Source organism: Mya arenaria, chromosome 17, assembly GCF_026914265.1.
Source record: "Mya arenaria isolate MELC-2E11 chromosome 17, ASM2691426v1".
NCBI lineage: Eukaryota > Metazoa > Mollusca > Bivalvia > Myida > Myidae > Mya > Mya arenaria.
In genome coordinates this window covers 36,440,654-36,457,746 of record NC_069138.1, presented here as the reverse complement: position 1 = coordinate 36,457,746, position 17,093 = coordinate 36,440,654, and the positions used below count along the sequence as shown (strand labels likewise).

General features: G+C 33.5%; 1 protein-coding gene across 2 annotated transcripts; it reads right to left on the bottom strand.

Moving 5' to 3' along the window:
- Positions 1-2,390: 2,390 nt before the first annotated feature.
- On the bottom strand, positions 2,391-14,243 carry LOC128223642 (heat shock 70 kDa protein 12A-like). Of its 2 annotated transcripts, none has more exons than XM_052932916.1 (9): positions 14,138-14,243; positions 9,250-9,397; positions 8,822-8,970; positions 7,508-7,587; positions 6,380-6,524; positions 5,341-5,494; positions 5,057-5,191; positions 4,705-4,913; positions 2,391-4,590 (listed from the first exon to the last, which is right to left on the bottom strand). In XM_052932916.1, the coding sequence occupies exons 1-9, from the start codon at positions 14,138-14,140 to the stop codon at positions 3,877-3,879; spliced, it is 1,737 nt and encodes a 578-aa protein (XP_052788876.1). In that variant the 5' UTR covers positions 14,141-14,243; the 3' UTR covers positions 2,391-3,876. The 2 variants fall into 2 exon arrangements, with proteins under 2 accessions (XP_052788876.1, XP_052788875.1); XM_052932915.1 differs by lacking the exon at positions 14,138-14,243 and adding an exon at positions 9,793-9,891.
- Positions 14,244-17,093: the final 2,850 nt, after the last annotated feature.

Below are 17,093 nucleotides of genomic sequence, written 5' to 3'. Positions count from 1 at the left end.
TCAAACTGGCATCAAGCACATTTTCCAGCCATTGGAAAACATTATCGTCAAGGAAGCGTTAAATCTACTGCGAAAACTCTGTTGAATCGAAATAAAATGTTCGTACAGAGAATTTGTGTTGTAATGTTCGCCGTTTCTATTTCTTACCTATGTAATGAAATATGACATTGCTTCATGCAATACTTGAGTAGGCATTTCCTAAAACCTTTGACAAGTTGTATGGCAGGACCTAATTCATCATTAGATATATCGGAAAATTCAGGTCGCTTCAAATCCTACTTTCTTCATTTTCGATATCCAAAATTCCATTTAACATACGGATAGTATCATTTTATTTACTTTGTTTCCTGTATTTCGATTGAGTTATAAAAATACTTCCCAAATCGTCAGTATCAGAATAAAATATGATAGCTAAATTAATTTTACGCCCATTCAGCGAATGGCCAACAGGAGCTCATCTCATCTTATTTTAAGCGACAAAAAATATGTGTTTTTTGTTTGTTTCCAGTAACAGTATGTTTCACCCAATATATTTTTATTTTATGTAAATTGTAACATGAAAATTAATTTTAGCGACAATATTCTTAATCACAGCATAATACATATAAATATGTTTTATGTTGATAATCTTATTAATTATGAGCTGGTTTGAATATTTATTAAACCTTTGAAAAGCTGTCTTCAAAAACCATAGTGACGTTAGCATATTAGTTGTGTTGACATTATACTCAATGTTCAATATTTCAACAATAGAAACCATGTAAATTTCAATTTTCTCCTGCGTTTTGTCAGTATCCATTTTTTACCACAAATCATTTCCATACTACGGCTGTGCAATGCATTTATGACTACAAAACTAGATAATGTCAAAAAGAGTAGCATTTAAAAAAAACAATTGCGAAAAGATTTCGTAAATTTGAACGATAATCTTCATTATTTCCGACGTCGTTCTTATAGCAGCATACTGGCTGGGTAGGATAACGAACAGTGGCATTATATTCGAAGAAGGGTATAATCATATAGACAAAGATATGCTTCAAAGACAGCAAATTGTTTAGTTAAAACGCGTTCTATATGTAGATGTTTCAAATCAAATATTATTTTTTACATATTCATACATCTGAAACATCTATTTCATTATATTATAATTTATAAATAAATAATTTACTTATCGATAGAAAGATAGATAGGAAATATTATGTTAGTCGTTTTATCTGTATGGTTGTCACTATGAGTTGATTTCGTAAACTCTATATAGACCGAGACCAAGGGCTTCTGGACGCTAGCAACGAGAAGAGATACAATTCAACAGATCGAACGACTAATGTAGTATTTATTTTGTTTCATATCGTCAAAGCTTTTTTTTTAATGACTTGATAATCAACATCAAACTTTTGCGGAATTGGATTTGCGCATGAGCAATAGGCGACTGAGTGATACGGAAACATAAAACACAGTGTGAAATACGAATTTTTTTTCTTGTTTCTATGGTTAATGTTTTAATCATGCAATATTTTAGACTGAAATCAACAGGTATTAAACGAAGCCATTTATTTCAACCGCATATTTTCAAACTTTTCAACGAGATTTCCTTTCGTCCCGATGACAGCGATATCATTTTTCTAAGCAATACTGATGACAAAATGTTGGGTTGCCTATTGGTATTAATTATAATACACAACGAACACCACACTTTATCTGAAATAATTTTAATATATATTCAAAATGTACAAGTGGGCATATATTTACCTGGGCCAATATCACGCGGAATTAAAATGGTATGGAACAATGAAGACCAGTGCCATTTCAATAATGTGCGTCTGTTATGACGTCATTTGTGTGACGTCAATTTATGTATTCAAAATGCGCATTGCAAACAAGTGTCTTGCACAATTTTGAAAATATCGTCATGAAATCTTTAGTAAAGCTTCTTTAATTGTTATTTAAATGAAAAAACCCATAAAACTTGTCAAGCAAATATACGGCCGAAGGCTCAACATTGCACGATACGATTCAGATATTATATAAATCCATCCTTCTGTAGCTTTTTCGAACTTCAGCGAACTATAATCGGTCATAAGATGCCTTTGTAATTTTACAATAGTATTTGGCGGATTTAAAGGTGTATTCATATTAGTTCATTTTCTGTATGTTGATATGCTTGTTCTTTCGAAAGATGTAAACTGACTATTTCATTGATAATTGTTAAATATTTTAATAAAAGTTGAGGGTTCGACGAACATACTTTATATTGTAGTGTCTTGCGAACAGTATTACCACTTTCAATTGGACGATAGAACCAAATTAAACTGCATTAGTATTGCATTACAGAAGATGTACGACATTATACGTACTCAAACGCTTATGTAGGACACACATCATCAACCATCAATATATTAATGTCTTTAATATGACACACTTCATCAATTACCATATATTTGACACACAACATCAATCACCATATATATATACCTTATATATGACATACAACATCAATCACCATATATATATACCTTATATATGTCACACAACATCAATCACCATTTATATATATATACCTTATATGTGACACACAACTTCAATCACCATATATATATACCTTATATATGTCACACAACATCAATCACCATAAACATATATATACCTTATATGTGACACACAACTTCAATCACCATAAATATATATATATATACCTTATATATGACACACAACATCAATCACCATATATACATGCCTTATATATGACACACAACATCAATCACCGTATATACATGCCTTATATATGACACACAACATCAATCACCATATATACATGCCTTATATATGACACACAACATCAATTACCATATATATACCTTATATATGACACACAACATCAATCACCATATATACATGCCTTATATATGACACACAACATCAATTACCATATATATGCCTTATATATGACACACAACATCAATCACCATATATATGGCTTATAAAAGACACACATCACTAATCACCATATAAATGGCTTATATATGACCCACATCTTCAATCATACGATAAATGGACCGTATAATGCCAAAATTACTCTCTTCACAAAAAGAAATGTGCTAATTTAAATTAATTGCTCAATTTTCATCCAATTTGTTTTACATTGGGTGGGGGGGGGGGTCTTGGGGTTTAAACGTTTAAACGTGGCGGGAGATTTTATTTATTTATTTATTTCATATCTTTTAGATGACTGTTTTACCGTTGAATGTGCATTCATACTCTTTCTTATCGCTTACCCACGAACACGATTGTAACAATTAGTTTTACTTGTGAGTGTTATTCATCGACACTGTAGGTCTGAATAAACGCCGTTCACAGACAGTACCGGACCGATACGCAAATAGAGACCAAAGTTCCGGTCATTTTTATTTGGACGGGCGGGAAAAAAATCTAGCAATTCAGTTATAGTCGCCTTATCGTCAGCCTTTGTAAATGCTTTCATTCCGGTAGGTTTTAGAAATACAGATTTAAATCCAATTTTATTTTATACAATTATCTACAGGGCGTAGTCATTTTGAAGGTTTGAAAACAACACTACCTTCTGACTACTGTACATTACAGTTATCGGTAAATATGTCTAAACAGGATAACACAGCATGTTTTACATAAGAAGAAACGGCTAGTTTTTCGATAACTGAATGCGTATTATGTGCTTAATACTAAGTCATTTAAGACGGGTATTGCAGTTTAGTTTACTTATTGCCTTTGGGCAAGTTTCATGAAAAATCTAAGATGAAAAAATATTAACCCGCCTTAAATCCTATATTCCAATTAAAAATAATGATAACAGTCCAATCATATTTCTATTCTATTTCTAACACAACCAAGTCATTTTTTTGTTTACGACAAAAAGTCCACTTTGAGGTGAGTAACATTGCTTGTGTCCTTCTGTTTACACTCTACGTCGATCTCCGTCCCCGCAAAAGTCATTCGCACCATAACTGACCGGTCAGTCCCAGTGCCGGTCATTGGGACATCGAAGGATCCAATCTGCTGGCATCCGTAGTCTGTAACAAACTTTGGATCTTTGATTTTAGCCGCATATATGTTCATTGGCATCGACTTTTGATCTTCAGTTACCGGTGTGAAATTTTGTGCATCCTGTGGTTGCCCGACTACCATCGTTTGTCCAAGTTCCACGAGTTTTGAAAATATATCAGTACATCTAACTTCGCCATTCTTGTATTCTTTCCTTTTCGACCATGGATGTTGGCTCTCATCAAATGGAACCGTAATGTCGGTTCCGTATGTGTACTTGCTAACTCGTTCTGAAATGCTTTTTGGGCTGTGGCCAAATATCACAGCTCCTTTCAAAACTGCAAGTCCAGCCTCGGGTGGTGTAATGATCGTTAATTTTGGAAATTTGGTCTTGATCATTTCTTGCAGCATAGGTGACTCCGAGAAACCACCGACCATCAAAATCGCCTGAACACCACGGTTGACGGGCTCATCGAGAAGGTCCGAGACATGTTTCACGCAACTGCTGATTGACGTTTGAAAGAAGGTCTTCACCACACTTGCTTCTAATCTCAGCTTGTCGCCAGTTAGTTTAGCCTGCAAAAACAAAACTGATTTACGGATTGTTGTTTACAACATACAAAAAACGCATACACAAGGTGACAATAAAGAAAAGACACGAGAAAGAAATAATAATATATCAAATCGAACCTTTTCTCCAAGTCCCGACTGCTGAATTTTACTCTTTAACTCTGTCCCTTTCATCTCCCTTACTAACTCCGAAAGGGCAATAGGTAATTTGATTGTGACTTTCGAGTCCTTGCTAGGAGCAATGTCCCTTTTCTTGATTTCGAAGTCACGAAGCAAATCTATGTAATCCTCCATGTTTACATCTTTGAATCTCTCAATAACGTCAGGTCCTATATTATAATGCAATAATAGCATGATGCATAATTTGCATTATTGTTGCAAAAGTTGTCAAATTTCAGTTGAAATAAAGAAAATAAAGAGAAACAATAGCTTTAACTCCAAACTCCAAAATCTTTTATGCTTATTCTTATACCTGCAAGCTGCCCAAGAAAATTCATAAAAGCTTCGTCGACTTTCGTGCCACCCCAGGCGCCCCCACTCGCCTTGTGAAGTTCCTTTAGATCCCCGGAAGGTCCAACCTCATGAACAGTGATATCTACAGTTCCGCCTAAATTAGAAATGTGGATAATTATAACACTACGCACAAATTCAATTCAACGTGAAAGTATGTAGATAACAAACCTTCTCGCAAGGTACACCAAACCATTCCTTTTGTCTGATACATTTAGTTGATATATCAATTTTTGTAACACCTACCTCCAGCGTCGAGGACAAGATACTTCTTTCCTGCGCTAAATTTGGAGAGACAAGTCCTGGAATTATCTCCCTTCTCAACTGGAAGATGCCTGCAGTAGAGTGAGGCTGCCTCGGGCTCAAGCGCTATTGTCAACATGTTTTGAAGCATTCCAGCCTGCAAGTCGATATGTTAAAACTATATATAGAGACGATAAAAAGAAGCTAATATGTATACGGAATCTAAGTGATTGAATATACATTTTTCAAAATGATTCCAGGTAATTCTAAAATGCGTGTAGACCGGGAAATAGCATTTCTGTGAGGTGTTCGACTCATCACTACCAAAGGTTTACTTAATAGCATTTTTATTAAACTCGTCGAATAAGACTGTGTATTACATGCTATGTATATAAAATGTGTTATACGTACACACCTTTCATTGGGCGAGTGACTGTCACGTAACAACCATTAAGTTTGATACACACTAGATAACAAATTTATTAAAACACAGAAAGTGATATGTTTGTCGAAACCCACGTTTTTAACAGGATGTAAGATGATTACCGTCTGTAAACTATGATAAATATGCGGCTATAAATAGAATGTACTTCTATGAAGTACAGATATCGTGTCGATGATTGTCACTCTTTTTGGCCCGTAACGTATCACGACACGGAACTCCTCGGCCATTTTTCTCGAAAACAACCTCGGATTAATATGGACGATTTACATACTCAGAAATCGGCATGTTTAAGGCCCTCTGCAAGTAGATCGCATAGTAATTTAATTAGCAGTTAAACTTAATGACTTAACTCTTGGTAATCCTAATTTGTTTGCAATAATACACTTCACTGGTTATCAATTTAAACTTAGATCAATAAATACAAGCTAAAACACTACATTAAATTAAAGATAGAATTCAAAATTTTACGAACTACTTTAACTGATGTACCGGCATACATCCGAGGTTGTTTTCGATAAAAATGGCCGCAGAGTTCCGAATGTACGTTTCACCCGACAATAACTATATTGTAGGCTTATGGTTGTGTTTAGGCATTACCTCCTGGGCCGCCTCTCTCATGAATTGTTTTGCGGCGTCGTTCCAAATAGCGGGAACTGTCAGCACCCAGTGAATATCTTCCGGTTCCAGACCATTTCCTCCTATTTGGTCACCGGATGTCTTTAAAAGCTCATCCTTAAGAAACCTGTCGAATGATAACAAGATAAATTATGGTTGACGCGAACATCATTTTGATGCATATGTTATGTTTGTTGTTGCTGTATGTGTTAGTGACATTGACGAGTTTGTCGTTTAGTTCTATAAAGAAAAGAAAACGTTAAGCTGCATACTTTCCAGTAATAAAATCGTTAAATGAATTTCAGTTCAGCTTCATTAAATCATCGTTAGTCGTAACAAGACTAAGCCACGATACCTATTTTTGATGCGGTATGTTCTCCTTTTAAAGAGTTTTGAGACTTTTAAATTTAAAGCAAATAAATTATTATTTGGTTTATGAAATAAAGTCTGAGCAAGTAATTTGCCTTTTTTATGAAGATATGTCGGTGCATTGTGTAGTCTATCTTTCTTGTTTCAGTGAAAGTGTGTGCCATGTTAAGTGTTTGCGATGCCTTAGTCTGTGTCACAGTGTTTTCGCTAATAGGCTGGTTCAATGTAGTTTCCAGTATATGATTAATCGTAAATTTATTAATATTCTTGTCATGCTGTATATGCTTATACTTTTGCAATTGCATATATATAATGAATATCGTTGTAATAGTCTGGTATTAAAGGCGCACAATACAGGTTGATGCAAACAAAATATTATTAGAATTTAAATTTCAATGTGTTATCTTTTTTACTGATTTGACTGTACATAATCAAATAAAAAACTGCATATGATTTAGGTAGGGATACAAAAATAATAGCGATGTTCTGGCGCATTTAACTGGGGAATTTCTGGCATCGTAAATTAAAAAGAGCATTTATAAAGGCTAATAGTAATCTGTAGCGAAATCAAATGATTTTTTTTTAAATTTTATCTTTAAAGTCATATGAGTACAATATGATAGTGCATTAAAATAAAAACAAAATACCATCAACTTTTGATGTGGCGCCTTTAAATAAACCAGCAATGAGCGCTATAAAAATTATCACAAAAGGATCAAGTTTTCCTGTCATGTTCATTACCTGATAGATAGTGAAAAGACCGTCATAGCAGGTAATTCTTTACCGCTCTCGTCTTCCAGTTTTGTATTGCGATTAATGACCTACATTCAAGAATAAGAATAGATAAAAAACAGTGGTTGAATGCACTTGAACTTCAACTATTTATATCAATATTTCTAAACAAGGAAGTAATATTCATATTTATTATAGCCATTGTAATATATTCATGACTTGTTATTTAAATAAGATTAATAGATCCATCTTGTTTACGTTCAATTTCAAACAAAACGAAATGCAACGAAAGATTGTCCAGGATTAGCGTGTTTGTTTTTTTTTCTACCTGTTACATTATCATTATCACCTCGGCATTAAAAAAAGCTGCATCAATACACTCTTATTGTTGACAACTTAACAATCTAAATGTATAAATCTATTAAACAATAATAAAATAAAATCAACGTAAAACAGTCTATCATGAAACAACATTATTCTCGTATTATAAGTGTTCGCAAGGCTCGGAAACAAATTGTCTATACAGACTTTAACAAAGGCATTTAACATGTTTTCGAGAACAAATTTTGCTTCATTTTCTAGTTATCATTGAGGGTGAGTGTGGTCTAGTGGTAAAGCTGTCCGCTTCTCATTTAAGACAATGTAGGGTATATCCCATGCAGGGATACTTTCTCGTTGCTTCTTAAACCAGTGTAACGTTCTCCAGAGTAATTCAAATCAGGACAAAATAAAAATTAATGGTATAAACTTAAATAAGCGTATGACATACAGTGTATGTATACCACGTGATAAATTGCATCATCAGTGTGTATACCACGTGATAAATTGTGTCATAAATGCTACGTCGGAAGGCAATATTTTGCTTCGAATGAAGACTTTAAACAAAGATAACTTCACGATTTCTTCACCATTTTAAATGAAACATAGCGCAGTCTACGCCGCTTACGGAGCCCCGCCTTCGGTCTTTTACGAGAGTTTGATTGAGAGTTAAGTTTCTTAAAACACTTCGACAAACCTTTTCACAATACGGCCGTCTGACGGAGCACTGTCAAATTAATATTTTGGAAACAGGTTTATCGAAGTGTTTGATGAAACTAATCACCTTATCAAACTTCGGTAATAAAACGAAGGCGGGGCTCTTTAAGCTGCATAGACTGCGCTTTGTTTTATTTCAAATGATGCAGTAAAAGAAAGGTTATCTTTGATTTAAGTCTTATTTTAAGCAAAATGTTGCCTTCCGCCGTAGCATGTATGACGTAATTTATCACATGGTATACACACATTGATATAGTACGTCCAACTTAAAGGTACTGCAATACAGACCTTGTTCCAAAGACTCATCTTGAAGCGCCTAAAGTAGAACCATTTCTTGTGGGCATCTTCCTCCGCCAGTTCCGTATAGCGTTTCTCCGCTTCGAAGCCGAAAGTCTCCAATGTTTTTCCGTCCGGCTTGATCAACACACATGTTGGTCCTACAACAATACGAAAACATGAAGGTTTTATATTTATGCGCGGACATGGTATTATATCACGATTTTCCCATGGTATGAAAATGAGTTTGTTACAGATAGGGCATTTTCGTTTCTCTAAAACCAGTGTTGTGCCTTGTTGAATTCACTTAATTCAATAACTAAGCAATGGAATAATTTCCGCATAAATGCGATAGCCTTTATTGTAATTATATGATAAACGAATTTGATCAAATCATATGACCGTACACATGAATGATAATTATGATAAGACAATGTTACCTTTGAGAGAAGAAAGCTGACCCCCACGCCATGTTTTTGCAGATACTTTTGTTGGATCCCGTTCAAACTCATGCTTGAAGGAAAACGCCCAGCCAGAGTAGGTCGTGCCGAAATCAATGGCCGCCACAACAAGAGCTGAACCAGATGCCTAATGGATAAGGAAAGTTGCGGTTAGTTCCTTCTTAAGAAGAAGAAGAAGAAGAAGAAGAAGAAGAAGAAGAAGAAAAAGAAGAAGAAGAAAAAGAATAAGAACTTAAAGGAGAAGAAGGAGCTGAAGACGAACAAGAAGAAGAACCAGAAGAAGAAACAGAAGAAGTAGTAGTAGATGAAGATTAAGATTAAGGTGGATATTTAAATATGGTCCACAAAAATAGACAACGACAAATTCGTAATTTACTTCCGGATTTGGAAATTTATATTAAAATGTTTTTCAGTTAAGAAAACAATCCCTCAAAAAGTTAAATGTTATACAAAGGCGAAATTGTTTAACCCTGAATATGCAAGTATTACTTTTTAATATTTGATAAAGATAAAATATCTTACCATAACGACAAAGTCGCGCTCTGTGTCTCAAGTATTCTTTAGAAGTGAAAACGATAACAATGTAGCTGTGATTATAGCCACCAGGAAGTTGTTTAGTTAACACGCAAGACTGGTATTCCTTAATATGAGGCAATATTTAAAAGGTTAATATGCTATCAATATAATGAATGTGTGCCTTGATCAGCTGTGGTGAAGCACACACATTATTACAATTTGTATATGTCATTAGCATGAATATTATTTCTGTTTTTTATCATAGTATTTTTTATCGTCGGTTGGATCTAACGGTGTAAACAAAATCATTTGGAACTCTTTTAAGATTATATCAGATTTTTTTTTTTAACAAAACGTTTCAAATGAACCAATCATTATTCATAGGCCGTTTAAAATGTCTTCTTATATACAGCACATTGAACTTCGACACAATCAATGTTTTGCATAGCATACGTCATTTATACCGCATTGCATTTAACCAGCTTTTCAATGAAAACTGGGTTATTATAATGAGAATGTCGTAAGGGGTCAAAAATACTTTCCGCTCAATGACTCTTGTAATGAATGATGTATAGTGCTAAAAATTGGTATTGCTAATTTTGGTGAGCGGGGTCAAGGTCAAGGTTGCTGGAACTTAATTACAAAAAACGATAAACCTTTGTGTAAACATCATTCGGATCTCCTCGGTCATTTTTATCAAAAACAACCTCAGATGTATGCCGGTACATCAGTTGAGGTAATTCGTATTTTTTTTAATTATATCATTGATTAAATGTAGTGTTTTAGATTTGTATTTATTGATCTAAGTTTAAAGTGACTGCCAGTAGTGAAGCGTAATATTGCAAACATAATAAAGATTCCCAAGAGTTAAGTCATAAAGTTTAACTGCTTAATAAAATTACTACGCGATCTACTTGCAGCGAACTTAAACGAACCGCTTTTTGAGTATAAAAACCGTCCAAATCCATCTGAGGTTGTTTTAGATAAAAATGGCCTAGGAGCTCCGAATGTGTCTATCTTCGTTAACCAGATTTGTCACGAGTTCATGAAACAGGTAGCCATTCGACCAGCCGCTCAGAATCTCCTTTACAGTTCAATTGCAGAAAAAGACATCTTTAATGACATCTAACAACCTTTAGAGAGTAGTAATTAATAACTTATTAGAGACAAACTGTATTAATATTGAAGAGACTTGAAGCAGTTCCTTGAAATTGAAAACTTTGTACAATAAATAAATAAACAACTTGTATTTTATTTGATATTTCTTATGTATTATTAAAACTGATGATTACAATAAACAAGAGCTGTCACAGAGACAGCGCGCTCGACTATTCCGCCGCTTTTCAGTGTAAGGATTGAAAAGTTTTGGCGAACGTACATCACTGTTAGATTAGATTTCAATGCAATACATGATGTGCTGAGATATTAACATAAATGTATCTACATGGAGCATTTTAACCAGAATTCTTTAGTCTAATAATTAAGGGCCATTATTTGCAAAATACAGTTATTTAACTTGGTTATTCAATTACATTGGGTGGTTGAATACCATGGAATAAGTTCGCAATGCAATACATCAAGTAATTGCTGTGATATTATCCTATGTATGCTAACATGCAAGACCTTAACCAGAAAAAAAAACATAATAAAGGGGCAAACATAATATAATATGAAATATAGAGTTATCTTACTTGATAAAAGAAGAAGGTAAAATGGTTGGGAGCATGTGTGTAAAGTTTCAATGCAATACATCATGTATTCGCTGAGGTATTGACTTAAAAGTGGTAACAAGCAAAACCTTAACCAGAATATCTATGTCTAAAAAGAAGACATTATTTGATATATTTTGCAAACTAGAGTTATCTAACTTGGTTATTTAAGTAGGTTGGATGGTTGAGTACCATTGTATAAAATCTTAATGCAATACCTCAAGTAGTTGTTGAGATATCAACCTATGTGTGCTTGCACGCAAAACCTTACCCAGAATATCTTAGTTGAATAATAAAGGGCTATTATTTACATTAATTGCAAACTAGAGTTATCTTACTTGGTTAATTAAGTAGGTTGGATGGTTGAGTACCATTGTATGAAGTATCAATGCAATACCTCAAGTAGTTCTTGAGATATTAACCTATGTGTGCTTGCACGCAAAACCTTAACCAGAATTTCTGAGTCGAATAATAAAGGGCAATTATTTGCATTAAATGCAAAAAAGGAGTTATCTAACTTGGTTAATTAAGTAGGTTGGATGGTTGAGTACCATTGTATCATGTCTCAATGCAAAACATCAAGAAGTTGATGAGATATTAACCTATGTGTGCTTGCACGCAAAACCGTAACCAGAATTTCTGAGTCGAATAATAAAGGCCTATTATTTGCATTAAATGCAAATGATAGTTTTCTAACTTGGTTAATTAAGTAGGTTTGATGGTTGAGTACCATTGTATCAAGTATCAATGCAATACCTTAAGTAGTTGCTGAGATATTAACCTATGTGTGCTTGCACGCAAAACCTTAACCAAAATTTCTAAGTCGAATAATAAAGGCCTATTATTTGCATTAAATGCAAATTATAGTTTTCTAACTTGGTTAATTAAGTAGGTTGGATGGTTGTGTACCACTGTATAAAGTCTCATTGTAATACCTCAAGTAGTTGCTGAGATATTAACCTATGTGTGCTTGCACGCAAAACCTTAACCAGAATTTCTGAGTCGAATAATAAAGGGCAATTATTTGCATTAAATGCAAAAAAGGAGTTATCTAACTTGGTTAATTAAGTAGGTTGGATGGTTGAGTACCATTGTATCATGTCTCAATGCAAAACATCAAGAAGTTGATGAGATATTAACCTATGTGTGCTTGCACGCAAAACCGTAACCAGAATTTCTGAGTCGAATAATAAAGGCCTATTATTTGCATTAAATGCAAATGATAGTTTTCTAACTTGGTTAATTAAGTAGGTTGGATGGTTGAGTACCATTTTATCAAGTATCAATGCAATACCTCAAGTAGTTGCTGAGATATTAACCTATGTGTGCTTGCACGCAAAACCTTAACCAAAATTTCTAAGTCGAATAATAAAGGCCTATTATTTGCATTAAATGCAAATTATAGTTTTCTAACTTGGTTAATTAAGTAGGTTGGATGGTTGTGTACCACTGTATAAAGTCTCATTGTAATACCTCAAGTAGTTGCTGAGATATTAACCTATGTGTGCTTGCATGCAAAACCTTAACCAAGGTTTGGCGCCAACGCCGACGCTTGGATGAGTAGTATAGCTCTCCATATTCAAATAGTCGAGCTAAAAAGTCAAAGCTGGTACAAGCCGCTCAGCATGTGATATTGAATTCCTCAGTCTTTGGTCAAGGATATATTACCTATACTCGCGAAATCAATTCGAAGAAAGTGTGTGTGTGCACGTGTAACCTCTAAGTTCCGACAGTTAATTTGAGCACCATAATTGGGCCTGCCTACGTTGGTTAAATTGAGCCTCGTTATCGCCAATGCCTTCTTTAAAGTTCATGTACTCCATCAACGATTGTCAAAATAATTAGTAATATTTATTTCTTCTTCTAAAGTTCCTATTGCCAAAACATAGTATTAAGGGCGGAAAGCAAAGCATCGACTCTTAATCAACACCAAATCCAATGAAATCCATAATTAACTGATGCCAGATTGTAAAAAGTGTGTCCGATCTGTTACAGCTGTTACAGACCAATTGCTATTTACAATTTGACGTGAAGACCGTCAAATATTGATCGGTTTTCGAGACATCCATCGCTTTATCCATTTGTATCATGATAAAAGTTATGAAGGAGTTCATCAGATCAGCACCATAGAGAAAAAGTATTTCACTTCGTTATCTTTGAGCTTTTATCCTTTTTAAAGGGCATGAGTCAACTACCTAAATGTTTGAACTTGATATGCGATCTAAAAAGATACTTTAAGTAGTAGCATATGCGGTTTGGTTCGCACTGGTTATGCTAAAAAGCCAAACTCATGCTTAAAGGAAAATGCCAAACCTACTCCGAAGAAGAAGAAGAAGAAGAAGAAGAAGAAGAAGAAGAAGAAGAAGAAGAAGAAGAAAAAGAAGAAGAAAAAGAACAACAACAACAACATAAAAACTAAAATAACAAGAACTAAAATAATAAGAACAAGAACAAGGTGGATATTTAAATATTGTCAATCAAAATAGACAACGACGAAGTCATAATTTACTTCCGGATTTGAAAATTTATATCAAAATGCTTTGCAGTTAAGAAAACTATCACTCAAAAACAAAAACAAATTTATTTTAACCTGTATGTGAAATTGCACCATTTTGATACTCAAAAATGAAAATATATCTTACCATAATGACAAAGTCGCGCTCTGTGTCTCAAGTATTCTTTAGAAATGAGAACGATATCAGTCGAGCAGTGATTATAGCCACCAGGAAGTTATTTAGTAAACACGCAAGATAGGTATTGCTTAATATGCAAACGGTTAACAAGCGTATCAATATAAATAATGAGTGCTCTGGTGAAAATTGCAAAACACACACATTTGTACAAATCTGTACCTGTCATTAGCATGAATGTTTTTTTATTGTAGTATGTGTTATCGTTTGTTGGATCTAACAGCGTAAACAAAACCATTTAGCACCAAAGTCTATTCTTTAAAGTTTATATCGGAATATTTTTTAAACATAACGTTTCAAATGAAAAACATTATTCAAAAGCCGTTTAAAGCTGCACTCTCACAGATTGAACGTTTTGACAACATTTTTATTTTTTGTCTTTGAACGAGCCAATTTATGCGAACATGATTGGAAAACCAATGAAAAAATGCTGACAAAAAAATCAGATTGCAGATGTGCATATTTAAGTTCAAAAATTTATATTTTATGCACTTTTCTTAAACCATTAGTAACGCTTTTAGCCATAAAACATTAATTTTCGAACGAAAATATGAAAATCTGCGATCTGATCTTTTGTCAACAATCTTATATCACTGGTTTGCAGATATTGACGACAAAAAGTGGCTCATTCCAAATTAAAAGGTTGTCAAAACATCCAATATGTGAGAGTACAACTTTAAAATCTCATCTTATACACAACACATTGAACGTCGGCTTCCTAAGAATGTTCCAGCGTGTGATGTCTCTTTCTTTTAAAATTTTACTTAAGTAATCATTTGGAAACAAAGTTTAGCAAATATATGTCCTGTTTTTATTTTTAATAATGTTTTCTTTCTTTGTTCCCAGTTTTAGTACAATGATGTTTTTCATTATGAAACTCTATTATCACACAGTTTTAAATCTTTTACTTGCTAAGTCAAACTGTGTGTGATGTTTATAGTTTCAAACAATAACTTCATCGTAACTTTTTTGGATTAGGTACATTGAATTGTATTCCTTCGTCTGCAGATATAGTCGGGATCCCTAATCATTTAAGTACTTGGAGTTTACCTTTTAGTTTATTATAATTTGTGTTATTACTAAAATTCCTCAAGTTAAAGCATTCTTTGATTAGATTTAACTTTTACGTTTTTTTGATAACTGTATAAAAAGCGTTTTCTTAATAATGAAAGCACAAAACAGCTTAATGTTACGATTTATAACAACGTATCATTAAATGGATATGTATACAGTCTGCTGTGCCTTTATCGCATCTAGATCCAAATTGTGAATCATTAAAAACTTTGTTTTCTTCACACCATTGTTCAGTTCGATTACGCAATATAAGAGAAAATATTTGTGCAATAACATTTACTAATGTAATATGCCGCTATAGTGCGAGGTATGGTGGCATAAAACTGTTGTTGGATAACCTCATAATTGTTTCGTGTTAACCACTTATTTTCGCGATAATTATCTAGCTAACTAGTTAGTATTCGCGTTACTTTTTGATAAGATAAATATCATAAGGCTAAAAACAGGCTTAAAAGTGCCTAGACAGAACTGCCTATCACCTTTGTTAGCTGTACAACATGAACTGGTTATCTAATTATGGTTTGCGAATTCCACTTAATAAGTAACAAACTAACTGGTTAACTTAATAAGATTCGTGTCTTAGACGAGCAAAACACACAAGGGTTTTACTTTGAACTAATCGTCCCGGTTCATTAAAAACACGTTCTGGCTGTTACAACTCTCATTAAACCATTTATAATTTTTGGGTGTTTGGGTTCGTTTCCTTGTATTCGTACTTTACACGGTTTTGCCGTTCAGATCAAAAGATCGATATTGTCCATACTTTATCTAGAATTTCTTAGCATATTGTTAACAATGTTTTCAAGTTATTGTCCTAAAGTTTTGAATATAATGGTTCATTTTCCGATTCATCCTAAGCAATTTTGTAAAAGGATACTTGGTCATTACAAGTATTCTTAAACACAAAGTTCATTGTAATATGTAGCGGGCAAATGTCATATTTCGTTCACATCGAGCACATTAAAAGCACCTATAAGTTGATACGAATTTGTAGGTCAAGTTGACATAATCAACAATACTTGCCGTGAACCTGTTACGTGCAGAATTATAACAAGCAAATTTTTAACCACCAAGTCATAGACAATAAATATGCTGTTCTCTTTGCAAAGAGTTAATATATTGCGTATCAAAAAACAATATATGCGTTAACTATTCAGTGGAACGTGGGCATATCAATATTACGGTCAAGATTCATATTTTGGATTAAATCACCCGTGAGCAGTATATCTTATTGACTGTATTATCTTATGTAATGCGACAAATGTTCAAAAATATCAAATTCATATAGTTCGGAATCCCTACTCCTATACACCTTCGATCCTCCAGATGCAATATAAAATGAGCTAACATAAATATCATTATCGGTACTAAAATATTATTTGTCCAATTTAAACCAGATCAAACCTTTGCTATCATTAGAGACTATCTTTATTTTAATATCACAATATTTCTCTTGGAAGTAATCAATCACACCACCATTGTTGCGTTTCGCCTTTATAGCTGCACTCTCACAGATATACCATTATCACAACTTTTTTGTCTTGGAAAGAGCAAATTTTTGCGAACAAACCAATAATAAAAGATTACTGACAAAACATCAGATCGTAGATTTTCATATTTCCATTCGAAAATTATTGTTTTATGGCTTAAACCTTTACTAACGGTTTAAGAAAAATGCATAAAACATAAATCTTTTAACTAAAATAACAAATCTGCGATCTAATTTTTGTCAGCAGTCTTATATAATGGTTTCCATGATTTTTCGCAAAATTTGGCTCGATTCAAGACAAAAAATAAAAAAAAGTTGTCTGAACTTTCAATCTGTGAAAGTGCA